Raw genomic sequence first — 15,797 nt, 5'->3', positions numbered from 1 at the left:
CAGGATTCTTTTTTTTTTTTTACTGTTAAATGGTGTGGGACGCTGCTTATCTTCTGATAGCTGGTCCTGACACTGCAACAATAGTCTCTTGATTAATACAAACTGACACCAATTTGATGCAGTGTAATCCATGGTCCTAACACTGAAATGTGTAAGAGAGTAGCTGTGATTTAACGAAAGACACATTTAAAATTTAATGTCTTTTTAAATAGAAAATGTTCACTTTTTTTCTAGGTAGTCCCTGGTTCAGGAAAAAAAGTCCCCACCAGCCCCATATAACAAATATAATTTCAAATAGTCGATCAGGCAGAACAGAGTCTTTCTGTGCTTCTGTGGGGAGGGGAGGCATTACTGATTATTGTTTGACAATGACTGTCTTCGTCCATTCAGGCTAAGTTTTGTTGTAACAAAAACCGGTGAACAAAACTCAGTCCATTTTGTTGTAACAAAATACCAGACTGGGTAGCTTATATACTGTTGTTCAGTCGCCAGGGTGTCCGGCTCTGCAATCCCATGGACTGCAGCACGCCGAACCTCCCTGTCCCTCAGCACCTCCCAGAGTTTGCCCAAGTTTGCCCAAGTTCATGTTACAAAAATTTATTTTCACCGTTCTGGAGTCTGTTAACCTGAGATCAGGGTGTCAACACAGTTGTATGAAGGTCCTTTTCTGGGTTAAAGATTCACTATATCTTCAAATGGCAGAAGGGACAAGCTAGCTCTCGAAGGGCATCTTTCATAAGGGCACTAATCCCATTCACCAGGGCTCTAGCCTCATGACCTAATCACTTCCCAAAGACTTAACCTAATACTATCACCTTGGCGTTAGGCTTTCAACATATGAAGGGGTGAGGCGGGGGATACACAAATATTTATTAGACCATAGCAATGATCCAGGAAAAAAAAATATATATATAAATTACCTGCTCTGCCCATCCCAGCAAGAACACTCCCTCCTATGTAAGCACACGCATACAATAAAATCACAGAAAAACAAATAGCCCTTTGATGGATAAACACTAAATACCAAAGAAATGTGTTACATAAAGAGTTAATTCCTGCTACCAACAAGGGATTAATGTACAAAATATATAAACAGTTCATATAGCTTAATATCAAAAAACCAAACAACCCAATCCAAAAAATGGGCAGAAGATCTAAATAGACATTTCTCCAAAAAAGATATACAGACAGCCAACAGGCACACGAAAAGGTGCTCAATATCACTAATTATTAGAGAAATGCAAAACAAAACTATAATGAGACATCACCTCATACCAGTCAGAATGGCCATCATCAAAAAATCCACAAATAATAAATGCCGGAGAGAGTGTGGATAAAAAGGAGCTAACCTACATTGGGAATGTAAATTGGTGCAGGTGCTGTGGAGAACAGGATGGGGGTTCCTTGAAAAACTAAAAACAGAGCTACCAGATGACCCTGCAACTCCACTCCTGAGCATACATCCATAGAAGACCAAGATCCAGAAAGTATCATGCATCCCAGTGTTCACTGTAGCCCTGTTTACAAAAGCCAAGACATGGAAGCAACCTAAACGTCCACTGGCAGAGGAATGGATAAAGAAGATGTGGGGTATATACATATATAAACACACACACGGGAATATTACTCAGCCATAAAAAGGAAATAATCTCATTCAAAGCAACATGGATGGACCGAGAGATAATCATATTAAGTCAGAGAAAGACAAATACCATGATATCACTTAAGTGTGGAATATAAAAAAATGATACAAATGAACTTAAAAAACAGAAACAGACCCACAGACATAGAACACAAATTTATGGATACCAAAGGGGAAGTGAAGGGGCAGAAGATAAATTAGGAGTTTGGGATTAACGTATACACAATACTATATACAAAATATGTAAACAAGGACCTATTACATAGCAGAGGTCCTATACTGTACTTAATATAAAAACCTATAATGGAAAAGAATCTGAAAAAAATATATGTATATGTATATATATCTGAATCATTTTGCTGCTCACCTAAAATTAACACAACATTGTAAATTAAATACATTTCAGTTTTAAAAGTTGAGGTTAGAAAAAAGGAAAATTCCTGCTTTACGGTTGCAGGCTTTGGTGTTTCCTGAGTCTTCTGAGTCCAGAACTGTTGGAATTGGCAACGGCAAATCCAATGAGGGGAGCTGATGTAGAGAAAACAACTCCTTGCACTTCCCCCTCAAACTGGCATAAAAGGGAACACACAAATGAAAGGCAATATAGAAGTAAATATATTTCAAACACTAAAAATCGCTGCAAGATTACTCACTGGTACAAATGAAGGTTTCCTTTCCTTTTCCTACACAAAGACTTCATAACATGAGAAAATTATTTCCATTAAAATCCTTTATTACAAAGTGTGGTACTTAGACAGTCAACCACTGGATGTAATGCCAGTAACTGCTGAACAGGGCAAAGAGTCAGAGATGAGAAAGAAAACCTTTTTTTAGAAGGTTTAAAGAAAATTAGCAGAGTTTAAAGGAAATTAGCACACTTGGAAACCACATGAAAGGATGGCCCAGCTCAGGGATATAATCCAGAGTGAAGGAATACTGAGGCAGGCATTCTGGAAATTCAAGTGTGCAAATGCCCGATACGCAGAGAAAGCTGCTACAGGCTAAGTCTACACAACAGAGACAAGGAAAAGATTCTTCTTATAGGGTAAGTCCAGGAGGAGACAAGGGAGGTGACTGATTGCTTGGTTAAGAAAGGGGAAACTAATTTAAGAGTCCTGCTAAAAACTGTGGAACGAACAGCAAATGTGAAGGCAAGACACGGGTTGGAAAAAAAGATTAAAGAGAAATGTGGCTTTTCAAAGACTGAAAGAAGCAGTTACGAACAAAAAAGATAGTTTGAATCATTCACAGAAACATGGGGAGCCAGGTTTATCAGTCTGAATTACTTTTAAATGAAAGTCTGATAAAGCTTTGGCCAAGTCTACCTTGATTCTAAATCTTAGGAGAATTTCAGCCTACCATGACACAGACAAGGGAGAAAATCAAGTTATAGTGAAATTTTTCAATGATATGCACAGGGAGACAGACAACTTCCTCCACAAAGAAAAAATATCACTGGAAAAGAACTGTGGATATCCTGTCATGCTTAATGTAATGCCTCATTTCCTCTACCCGAGGAAACATAATAAAGACCTCCTCTAATAAACACAAACAGTACTTTGTTTAAACTGACACGGCCACAACAGTCAGATAACCTCTTGAAGCTGTCTGAGGGGGAAAAGCTTGTTTAGCTTTAAGTTCCTGATACGCAGGGAGTGTATATTCTGTACTTCTAGATGCCCAAATCCAGTTCAGTGCTCTGCTTGGCAAATATCTAACCACATACTAACTCAATAAAAAGAAATTTTTAACTTTTTTGGACACCACGTCAGACTTACAGAAAAGTTGCAAGAGCAGTACAAAAAAATCCCTGTATATTTTTAACCCAGATTCGCCAAATGTTAACAGTTTGCCCAGCATCGTCTACCTTCTCATCCTTTCTCCTATCTCCCTAACCACAAAGACCACAGATACTATAAATACATATACTCCTATTTCCTGAAAACAAGACTATTCTTATAAACACAGTATACCTACCAAAATCAGGACCCTTTTGGCATTTCATCAATGATTCAACTCATGTTCCTCATAGAAAAAGAAACTCCAGCTCATGTGCTGTTTGGCTGACATGTCTTCCTGTCTCCTTGGTCTAGAGCAGTTCCTTGGTCTTGTCTTTTACCACTTTGATATTTTTAAAGAATACAGGGCAATCACTTTGTAGAATGTCCTTCAGTTTTGGTTTGTCTAAGGTTTTTTCAGACTCCCCACGTGGCTCAGTGGTAAAGCATACACCCGCAATGCAGGAGATGCAGGTCCAATCCCTGGGTTGGGAAGATCCCCTAGAGAAGGAAATGGCGACCCACTCCAGTATTTCTGCCTGGAGAATCCCATGGACAGAGGAGCTTGGCGGGCTACAGTCCATGGGGTCGCAGAGGGTCAGGCAAGACTCAGCGACTAAACGTTTCCTCATGGTCAGATTCAGGTTATTCATTGTGTTTTTCTCAGCACACACGTCAAGAGACACAAGATGTTGATTTGCTCACTTACTGGTTGTGTTCATTTTGAGCATTTGATTAAGGACATGTCTGCCAGGTTTCTCTACTATAATGTGACTATTTTCCCCTTTATAATTAGTAAGGTTCTTATGGGAAGGAAAGTTAATTTTTCTTTAAATAAAGCAGTACTAGAATGAGAGGCGGAGAAGGCAATGGCACCCCACTCCAGTCCTCTTGCCTGGAAAATCCCAGAGACGGAGGAGCCTGGTGGGCTGCAGTCCATGGGGTCGCTAGGAGTCAGACACGACTGAGGGACTTCACTTTCACTTTTCACTTTCATGCACTGGAGAAGGAAATGGCAACCCTCTCCAGTGTTCTTGCCTGGAGAATCCCAGGGACGGGGGAGCCTGGTGGGCTGCCGTCTATGGGGTCGCACAGAGTCGGACACGACTGAAGTGACTTAGCAGCAGCAGCAGCAGAATGAGAGGTGTGTTTTAAACACATAAAGAGCAGAAAAACATAAATGAATCAAGAATAATTAAACAATATAACCTTTAAAAATCAGAATACGTTTAAAGCACCACGTGCTAATCTTTTTAATTGAATGATATACGCTATTTTTAATAATGGTCTTAAAATTTCTTTTTCTATAGAGATCAAGTCTGGATGAAAGAAATAAATTGGTGATAAGTGGAAAAAAAAGAAAAAACAATGATTTGTAACAATATATGTGAAAGTGTTGAATAGAAGGCTTACTTTGGAATGGCTATAAGCATTAAAAAAAAAAAAGACTGAAAATACACATGTACATTTCTGCAGAAAACTATCACACTGTTTCACATGTAAAGGTCAACAGACTGTATTTTGACATGACTGATTCGAATACATCTGGTAATGTAACTGATTAATATAAGTGATTCATATCATCACCATTAGGTAGGGCTTTAAAAAATGTATTACAAAAAAAATCTATGGCTAGATGTTGTCCTGGACAGTCCTTAAAGAATCACTATTAAAGATTCAATGATTTCAATAAAAATAAATAAGATTCAATGAACTGTTTCCAAAATTTGGCTTCTCATCAATCCTTCTGATGTACTGTTGACGTCATTCCTAATGCACCAGTGGACAAAGGGGCACAGATGTAGAGGAAGTAAAATAAAAAATCAAACAAAACAAAATAAAATAATAATAAAATCTCAAAACAGGGAGACCAACCTTGAACTTCTAATCTACAGAACTGTAAGATAATTATGTGTTGTTTTAAGCCACTAAGCTTGTGATGATTTGTTACAACAGCCATAAAAAATCAATAGGATACTCTTCTACAATGTGCCATTTATTGCGTGTCGTGCATGCTAAGTTGCTTTCGTTGTGTCCAACTCTTTGCGACCTGTGGACCGCAGCCCATCAGGCTGCTCCATCTATGGGTTTTCCCAGGCAAGAATACTGGAGTGGATGGCCATTTCCATCTCCAGGGGATCTTCTCGACCCAGGGATCGAACCAGCGCCTCTTATGTCTCTTGCATTGGCAAGCGGGTTCTTTACCACTGGTGCCATCTGGGAAGCTATTATGTATCAGTTACATCTAAATAAAGCTGTTAAAGGAGTTTCCCTGGTGGCTCAGAAGCTAAAGAATATGCCTGCAAGGTACAAGAGTTGGGTTCGATCCCTGGGTCAGGAAGATCCCCTGGAGAAGGGAATGGCTACCCACTCCATTCTTGACTGGAGAATTCCATGGCCAGAGGAACCTGGCAGGTTACAATCCATGGAGTCGCAAAAGTTGGACACAAATGAACAACTAACACTTTCGCAGCTGTTAAAAAATTTTTTTTTTAGTTAAAAATTTTTTTAAATAAAATTTAAAATATCTTAAAAATAAAATATTTATTTAAACATTTAAAAATAAAATGTTCCCCATCTGAGTTTTGTGAACCCTTGAAGTCAAGAGGATGTTAATCTGGAAGTGGAAAAAGACAAGAGTTGAAATAATCTATAACTAAATTCTGGTAAAAACAAACACTGCCATCAGGAGAAAAATTTTTATAATATGGTTGTGGAATCACCAAGTGAGTAGCATTTTTGCCCCGTCTTAACTAAAGTCAAGCACACAATCAGTGAGCTGAACTTGGACTCAAAATTGTTTAATCAGAGGCTAAAAAAAGAAGACACAGGTCTTTATATTTCTTTATTTTTCACATACACTCTAGCTAAAACAAGAGTACACATCAACAAAAAATGGAAACAAAACTTTGACTGAAAGACATGCATTCAACAAATTACGTAAGCAGCCAGACAAGAAGAAAGTCAGCTTTGTAAACTTTTATTTCACTTGATTCAGAGACTCAGCATGAGCTTTGAAAGTAACAAGAAAATAAAGTTTGATATCTTTTACTGTGGGAAAACATTAAAATCTTTCTCAAGGAAAATTATTGTTTTTAAAAGGGACACAGTAGAAAAATCTGGAAAAAATCAGGAAGGCTGAATTCTGGACTATTGGAATGACATTCTTTTGAACACACTCACAAACTGTTCTGTGTTCCTGGGATGAAAACGACTGTCCTGGCCCAAACAACAGTAAACTGATGCTTCTTGGTGTAAAAGTCAGCCTCTGGACCTTTAAAAATAGATGCCTTCTCTGAGGGAATTCCAATGTCTTGCAGCTTTTTTACATTCTGGACAATTAAATGGACTCAGGTCATAAATTATGAAATCAGTAATAACACTGAGGTGAGCAGCCTGAAAGCATTTGCAGTGTATGTACATATTCAGTATAAAAACCCTTTATATATACAGTTTATCTGGCATTCACCTTTTCAAGATTCGGTGTCGTGTGCCATCGTGGTACATTGCAAATGATACTTTCAGGTCAGTGATTTCTTTCGGCTGCAGTAAAGAAGATATGGCAAGAAAAATGCCGCAGTGCCATCTTCTGGGAGGACGTTTAAGAAATCCCTTAGTTCTAGTTCCACGGCAACAACTGACAGTGTTTCTGTTTGTAAGAAAGAATATCTGAGTTAGAGCTGAGACTCTGCCTTTCACCCAGTTCTCTTATCGCTCAACCAATGAGAAGCTAATTCAGGTGACAAAATGTTATAACTATGATAAGAGAGAGGAAAAAAACTAGTCTTTTAAATCTAAAAATGCTTTACAGTTCTAACAATTGATTCTCTCTAGAATCATTTGTAGGAAAATACAATCAACTGAACACTATTTTTAATGTTAAGACTAGCAGCTCCTTTGTAGACTGTCTGCGTGGCGCTAGTGGTAAAGAACCTATCTGCCAATGCAGGAGACCCAAGGGACACGGGTTCGATCCCTGGGTGGGGAAGATCCGCTGGAGTAGGAAATGGCAACCCACCACAGTACTCTTGCCTGGGAAATCCCATGGACAGAGGAGCCTGGTGGGCTACAGTCCATGGGGTCGCAAAGAGTAAGACACCAATGAGCGTGCACGTACACACACACACACACCACACACCACACACACACACACACACACACACACACACACACACACACACACACACACACACACACACACACACACACACACGGCATTACCTGTTAGATCAAAGAGAGTGAAAGTCAAGCCGCTCAGTCGTGTCCAGCTGTTTGTGATCCCCGGGACTGTAGCCTACCCGGCTCCTCCCTCCGTGGGATTTTCCAGGCAAGAGTACTGGAGTGGGCTGTACTCCCATTTCCTTCTCCAGGGGATTGTCCCCACCCAGGGATCGAACCCAGGTCTCCCGCATTGCCGGTAGGCACTTTACCATCTGAGCCACGTGTTAGATGCCATTTTCCTAAATCTGTTCCTCTCTATTGTGATTTTCATGTTAATAAGCATAAATCTGTTTTCAAGACCATTTACTTTTTTTCTCAAAGTGCAAAATGTGTTCTAGTGAATATTAAATATTAAGGAAATTAGTAAACATTTTTATAAAGGTAACTAATTTTAGGACTTATTGCTTCTTGACACACGCGGCCCTCTGCTGGGAAGGAAAGGGAATGACATTTAAGAACAATGTCTAAACCTTCTGCAGTGCCATTCTCTGCTTGCTTCTTACACGCCTGCCACTTATCCTATTTGCAGAGTAACTGAAATAAAAAAATTCCTGCTCAGGTATGTGTGTGTCCATCCAAAGCCAGCTGTCTAATATACACAATCTAAATCACCCCTTACACACGGGAATGACATACTCTTGTTGCTAAAAGTTAGTGAACGGTATGACAGGAACATATCCCTGGCTCTGGAATCAAGACAGACTTGGGTAGGGATCACTCTTCGACTGACGCTCTGGGTGACTTTGAGAAAGTCAAACTCCTGAGTCTCAGATTCCTCATCTATCATGTAGTGGTACCACCTACCAGCTTCCAGAGTCCTTGGAGGATTATTTAAAAGACAATGATGCAATCTGACATACGGACATAAAATGGAATCTGTTAATAAACAATAACTACTAACCAACTTGCAAAACTCATGAAAATTATCAACACGTTCCTATTAAACTCGTTTATTTGGTCTAAATGTGGAACCTGCAGGAATAACCTAGATACAAAAAAACTGATTTGGGAACCGCTGTAATTATAGAGCCAACAAAAATCTTGCCACTGTCCCATTCTCCTCTTCTGCCAATTAGTGAGGGGCTTACACAGGTTACAAGAACAAGGTCAATATCATAAATCCGGAGAGTACTTTGAATCCTCCAGTGTGTCTAGCAAATATGTGCTGAATGTTGAAAATGGTTATCTCTGGCTAGTAGACTTTAAAATGGCTTTTTAAACGTCATAGTTTACTACAGTGCTAGAACTTTTACTAAGAAGCGCAGTTCACTGACTCAAAAATAGTAATAAGTGTTTCCTTGAAACAAATTAAGCCAACCACTCACCCCAGTTTTGGTGCAACGGTTCTCAACAACTACAGTGTTGCCCCACCCCCACCCCCAGGGACATCTGGTAACGGCTGGAGACATGTCTATTTTACCTGGGCAAGTGTTACGGGTATTTAGTGGGTAGAGGCCAGGGATGCTGGTAACATCCTAAAATGCACGGAAGACACCTACACACAAATTATCTGGTCCCAGATGTCAGTACTGACAAGGCTGAGAAATGCTGCATTAGAAAGTAAGAAATCCAAGCTCCTAAGTACACTGGTGGTGGGTTATTATATTAAAGTTTATATATCTATATTATTATATTTATATTAAATATTATTATATTAACAATGGCGTATTATTAATATATAAATCCCTGATCTCCATCTCAGCCTTACCATCTTGCAATTTTTGCCTAGCATTTTATTCCACAGTCAGTACTGAACTCCTCAAGAGTCCCAGGCACTTGAAAAACTGGCTTGCTTCAGGCTTACTCAGTAGGTAGGAGGCTTGGAACTCACCTCCAATTCTAACTCCAAGCCTGGTCTCTTCTGGATATACCACTGGTGCCAACATAAAGACAACCCCACCCCCACCCCCCCATAAAAATGGACTTGGTGTCTTCCCTTCAAATCAGTAACTAGTTATAGACTCCTCCTATGGAGAAGCACGTCGCTGGCAAGTAAAGTGTAACATAAAAGATGTTAAAACACGATGCCAGCTCTGAAGGTATTATAATCTGATAAAAGTAAATCGCACACAGCACTTAGTTCTGTGAGCCACACACACACACTATATGCACATGTGTGTGAACACACACATATATTTAAGATACAGAAAAGTGGACACGTGGAGGAATGATTATGGGTAAGTTACAGGTAGAGAGTCTGTGAATGTGGATCAGAAAAGGAAGAAGAAGAGTCTTGCCTAAGATAATGACACTACTGGGGTGTGAGGATGTGAGGTATCTGCTCCAGAAAGAGATCCACCGACAAGAGTAATCAGCTGAAAATTATGGGACAAATTTGATGCAGACGGGACTGGGCGATCAAACACCAGACACTGCTGCCTTCTGAAAATGAGAGTATCACCCAGAGAGACGGGTAGGACAGGTGGTATGAGCATTCCTCCTTGTCTTCCCAGTCACAGACACACACCTTTACTTAAATGCGGGTCTCCAGAAAAATACACCATCCAGTGGCCACTAGCTTTGCCTAACACTTTGAAAGTCAGTGACCTCAGCTGGAAAATACAATTCCCACACTGTCAACTTCTAATATTTTAGGCACATTGGTATCAATAGAACCATACCTTTGTCATCAAGCCAACCATTAACAAGTGATATTAACACACAAGAGAAGAGAAACAAAACCATATAGCTATCAATATTTATAAATGACTGTAAATTATAAAAATTCAAACAGTAACTACCTTTGCTATAAAATACTGTGTAATTTAGAGATACTAAGCTTCTAAATCTTTGAGAAACTTATTATTCCTCAGTACTTGCTTATAATTATGACTAATAATAATAAATAATCTTAATTTCCTACATGAAGTAAATTAAGCACCCAGACCATTAATACAAAATACAAAATACAAAAATACAAGTCCTTGTCTTAATGGCTATTCCAATTTTTAAAATACTGAGGCTGTGAGTTTCTCTATGATAATCTGTTAAGTGTTTGAAAAAATTAACTTAGGGGAATCAGCTCTAGAGCTAAAGGAGATAAATGAATATCAAATGTGGTGAGAGGGAGTGTATGAATGTTAAAGGTAAGCTCTCCAGGTGATTCTCAGACCCTCAAGCTCAGACCCTCTTCACCATACTTGAGAATCACATGAAATACACAAGAAAGCAAGGTTTCAGCAAATTATGGAAATGAAGACTCTCAAATTTATAATCAAGCAAAAAAGATTATTTTACCTTTTAGTGATGATAAGTAAAGTTGATATTTCTCTCCACCACATTTTATTCTCTGACAAAGTTCAGGCAGCAGTTTTTTCCACCACAAAGTCTATCTTGGGAAAAAATGAGTACTTTTTAAGTTTGATGCGTTTTACACTCAGATTTCCAACAAGAAGAAAAAGATTGTGCAAGGAAGGACAGGGCAAAAATACATCAACTTGGTTAAGGCAAAGACTTTGTTTGAACAGTCTTCTGCTTAAACTATAAGTCAGATTTTTACCGTGAAAATCTTAACAATATGTACACTGTACATACATATATACACTGTACATATACATGTACACCACTATTTTCAAGAAGAAACATAGACATGTCTTGTTTTCATCTCTTAGGTAGCAAGAAAGAAGGAAGGAACAAAAGAAAATGTCTTAAAGTCAAAAACTCTTCTAATCTCTAAAGACCAGATAACCCACAAAGGATTTTCTCATCACTCATTATGTTTCCAAAATCTTCAGGTAATAGCGGACTTCTCCGAACAAGAGATTTTTAGTGAAGATAACATACAATACACGTTAACAGCCTCTGATGGCACTCAAAACATATAACATATTAAACATGCGTGCTCTTTTGAGCCGCACAGTCCTGTGAGGTTGGACTGGCATCATCTGTCCCCGTTTTGCAGACACCATGTGACTCTGACAGGCAAAGCCTGGCAAGCGCAGCCCGAGAGGCGTACCCGGTTCTCCTCCTTCAGCTCGTGGCTGGCGTAGGGGACGACCGCCTCCGGGCAGCGCTGCAGCAGGCTGTCTATGCACTGCTCGTAGGCCCGCAGACGCGTGTGGCACAGCACGTGGACACTGAGGCCCGCGGCGGTCTCCTCCGAGAGCGGCTCCAAGAAGGGGATGACGGAAGCTATGTCAAACGAAGGACCACATATGAGAGACTATGAACAGAAAAGTGAGATGTTACGGGATGAGGCACCAAAACACTGAAGCACAACATACCAGAACACAAGTTTTTACAAAGACTAAATCTCACTTGTCAAAAGAAGAAAAAAAAAATGCAATTTTAGAGCACATGCCTGCTTGCTTTGAGTGGACTGCATACTTAAACGAATGGGAAAGCTTTAAGACTCTGTCCCAAGGACATAATCAACATGGGGTCAACATTTATGCCCAAGATGTTCGACTCAAGAACATCCGTAATACTGAAAACCTAGAAGAAATCTAACATTCATCTGGAAGTGATGAGTACATAAATCACGGTACATTCAAATGATGGAAAACTTCGTAGCTATTATCAAAATTGTTTCAAAGGCAGTTAAGGACAAAATGCTGCTCATGATCAAATCAGTTAAAAAAAAAATCAATACAAAATTATATTCAAAGCATGATCAATTTTGTAAAATCTACATAGGTACATGCCTTTGGAAGAACATCGAAATGTGAAATAGAAACCAGTTCACTGCATAGAAGGGCAAAGCCCACTTTTGCTTTTTTTTTTCACACTTTTCCAAGGTTTCTATAATACGCATGCACTATACATAAACCAAAAATAAAATCTAACATTTAAGAAAACTAAACAAGCCAAGAACTAATCATTTGTATCAACACTATTTGCTGCAAAGCTAAATGACTTAGAGCAGTTGTTATTTCAGTATTCAGAACGTGACCAACATTTCACTTCTAAGCATTTAAACTGCTAATATTAATACTACTTTTGATTATAACACCAAAAGAAGCTCTGCTTCCCCTTTCTTCTGGATAAAAATGAAACGGTCATATCCTGATTTTCTTCTTCTTTTATCCTTTTTACCACAGCGTCTTCTCAGACTCACAGGACAATGTGGAACATGAACTACCTATTTACAGTCGGCATCATGATTTTACTCCACACGTCTACGGAAGAACGGCTAGGAGAGTAAGGTTGGTCTGTTCCCTTCCTGCAAATATCCACTTTCATCTGAATAATTTTCTGACAGGAACGCAGCAAATATGAAATAAGATGATTAAAGTCAGATGAGTCAAAGCCTGGTACAAAATGGGTTACCCAGGAACTTTTAGATAGTTGAATCCATATCATCAAGAGGTTTAAAAATAAGAAACACCAGACATGGAATTCCCTGGAGGTCTAGTGGTTCAATTCCTGGGGGGGGAATTAAGATTCTGCAACTGCAAGATGTGGCCAAAAATCAAAAAACCACCAGACAACCAGGCATGCATCACTGGATGAAAAATGGCCCATGGGTTACTGCTCCTCTTTAAAATACTCAGTGTCTGCTTCTCACCAGTGTGTTCCTCTTTTCCCCCCAACATTGGAAATGGACTCTCCACCCTCAACACAGGCGCTATTTATTCCCTTTTCTGATCTCCTTGGGACTGGAATTCACAGAATTCTCTACATAATCACACCCGTGGCTCTAAGAGGGGGTAATGGCAAAAAGGTGGGGGGGAGGGGACCAGGACAATTCTGGTAAAAGGCAGGCATTATTAGCTACTGTGTTCTAAATATAGCAGTGCTTTTTTTTTTTTGACACATAGATGATTTACAGATTGTTTTTACATTAATTTTTGCACAAATATACTATTACAATGTTTTCTGAGGACAAGAGACAGAGACATATTAAACCTTGTGTGGTGGTGGTGAGCTGGTGGGTAGAGGGAAGTCATATAATTTTGAAAAAGCTCTCCAGGTGATTCTGAACCTCCTCATTCTGAGGTAAAAAGAGATGAGATCTTTTTGTTTCTTGATAGTTCTTTTTTTTCTAAATGACAACATTGATTGATTGACCCCAGATAATTTAAAAAAGAGTTAGAGTTAGGAAAAGGATTTAGAAAAATTTAGGCTAACTGAACCTTCTATCCCGTATCAATAAAGACTCCCTTTTAAATTAAAATGGATTCTAAAGGTCAATGAATTATACTTTTTCAAGCAGAGATTTTTAAGTATGCTTTGAAGCTTTATAGAAGATACTTAATAGCACATATTATGACTTTAAATATATAATTAACACATATATTCTAGGAGGGCAAGGTTGTGCCTGCCTCGTTCAATGCTATACATCAATCACATTTATAGTTTATGATCAAGGAATTATTTGTGGAATGAACCCATCTGAGATTTAGCCCTCAGCAGCCTCTGTATCATAAGGGTACTAGAGGTAAGAATCTGCCAGAATCTCCTTTGGCAATTTTTTTAAAAAAATGTAAGTACTTCTCTATCTGGAGACATCATAGGCTGTCTAGAGGCTAAGACTAAGCAATATGGTCTCCAGAGTTTCCCTTCCTTACCTCCACTCCCAATTTGACATTTTGGTTTCTAAAAGCTTGTAACTACATTTACATCAAGTTCCCAGCATAAATCAGGGGTTGCAAAAAGCCTAACGAGGCCAAACCAGATGACGAAAATGTACAGAGGCAGCTGGGCATAAGGAAAACAGATGCCAGATACTCCGCCTCTGGACCAGGCAGACGGGAGAGGAGCGTGGCAGACAGGACCGCATGAGCCCTGCGTAGGGGAATCCACTGGGGGGCCCACCCCCAGGTCTCAGGCAGGGAGGGCCCAGGGTTACAGCGGAACCAAAGTTCTGCTGAGTTTTTCAAAGAGAAACTTGAAACTCAAAACTTCTTCATTTGAAATGTCAACTTTCACGTGTTAGCAGTTACTCTGCGCAGACCAAACACAACAGATATGAGCATCATATTCAGCCCTCAGGCCACCGACTCCATCAAATAAAACCACATTCCCAAGCAGCCCAGCCCCGCTCACCAAGTCAAATGCGCACTTCATTTCTCACTTTCAGTCAAAACACTGTCGAGGTCAGAATTCTTGCAGGATGGGCTACATTCTCTTGATCATATTTCTTACTTTAAAAAAAAAATCTGGGGCACATGTGTGCCCGTGGCTGATCCGTGTCGATGTGGGGCAGGGACCACCACAGGACTGTGAAGTGACTGTCCTCCAATTAAAATAAATAAATTAATTAAAAAAAAAAAAAAATCTGGGACTTCCTTGGTGGTCCAGTGGCTAAGCTCCAAGCTCCCGGTGCAGGGGCCTGAGTCTGACCTCTGGTTAGGGAACTAGATCCCACATGCCGCAAGGAAGACTGAAGATGCCACGTGCTGCAACTAAGACCCACGTAGCCCAATATATAAATTAATAAATATCTGGGGAAAAAAAATCCTTTAAGGAACCAGATAAGCTGGCCATTTTAACCTATTTCCTATAAGACAGATAGGAGCACTTGGCTTGGGCTAGAGGCCTAAACTGTATGTGAAAGTGAAGTCGCTCAGTCGGGTCCGACCCTTTGCAACCCCGTGGACTGTAGCCCACCAGGCTCCTCCGCCCACGGGATTCTCCAGGCAAGAATACTGGAGTGGCTTGCCATTTCCTTCTCCAGGGGATCTCCAGACCCAGGGATCGAACTCAGGTCTCCCGCATTACCTCTGAGCCACCAGGGAGTGAACGTTAAAATTTTTAAAATTAATTAATTAATTAAATTTAAAAAACAAGTGGATCACAGTGAAAACACCACGAAGCATCTGCCGTACTTTCACTTCACAAAGCATTCTCAAACACATTGAGAAAACGAGGCGAGACTGTCACAGGACTCGGTGAAGCTCACTCGCCCACCCACCTGCCCGTCAGCAGTTTCAGGCGGAAATGGCAGGAATTCCCTGCAGAGCTGCTGAGGAGGCCTCATATAGATCCTGTCGCCCAAATTATACACTCTCAGTTAACAGGACAACCGGGAGCTTACCAAATTTAAGTCCTATACTATAATATACAAATTCGTAAGAAAAAGAGGCATCTTTATTTACCTGTAATTTTGAAAGGTCTTCCATGTAATTTTTGTCGGCTGAGGATTCGGATGAGATTAAGACATTAACCCATGGATTGATTAAGCCATAATGACTACAGGTGTTTATCTAAAATGT

General features: G+C 39.7%; 2 protein-coding genes across 6 annotated transcripts in view; one reads left to right on the top strand and one right to left on the bottom strand.

Moving 5' to 3' along the window:
• The window catches only part of LOC122675427 (ceruloplasmin), a 56,834-nt gene that overhangs the window by 39,235 nt on the left and 1,802 nt on the right, over positions 1 to 15,797 (top strand). The window contains exon 19 of one of the 2 annotated variants that reach the window (XM_043874187.1): positions 12,681 to 12,785. In XM_043874187.1, coding sequence (XP_043730122.1) covers positions 12,681 to 12,784 — 104 coding nt within the window. In that variant the 3' untranslated portion in view covers position 12,785. Of the gene's footprint in view, positions 1 to 4,730; positions 4,780 to 12,680; positions 12,786 to 15,797 lie in introns of those variants that run through there. The other variant, XM_043874189.1, reaches the window with a different exon arrangement.
• Positions 6,385 to 15,797, bottom strand: part of HPS3 (HPS3 biogenesis of lysosomal organelles complex 2 subunit 1) — a 39,993-nt gene continuing 30,580 nt past the window's right edge. Inside the window, exons 14-17 of one of the 4 annotated variants that reach the window (XM_043874190.1) lie at positions 15,681 to 15,788; positions 11,597 to 11,803; positions 10,879 to 10,969; positions 6,385 to 7,069 (exon numbers count right to left, since the gene is read on the bottom strand). In XM_043874190.1, coding sequence (XP_043730125.1) covers positions 6,942 to 7,069; positions 10,879 to 10,969; positions 11,597 to 11,803; positions 15,681 to 15,788 — 534 coding nt within the window. In that variant the 3' untranslated portion in view covers positions 6,385 to 6,941. Of the gene's footprint in view, positions 7,070 to 10,878; positions 10,974 to 11,596; positions 11,804 to 15,680; positions 15,789 to 15,797 lie in introns of those variants that run through there. The other 3 variants (XR_006335267.1, XR_006335266.1, XM_043874191.1) reach the window with 3 other exon arrangements.

The sequence above is a fragment of the Cervus elaphus genome, chromosome 19 (genome assembly GCF_910594005.1).
Source record: "Cervus elaphus chromosome 19, mCerEla1.1, whole genome shotgun sequence".
Classification (NCBI taxonomy): domain Eukaryota; kingdom Metazoa; phylum Chordata; class Mammalia; order Artiodactyla; family Cervidae; genus Cervus; species Cervus elaphus.
This window is presented reverse-complemented; position numbering and strand designations above follow the sequence as displayed.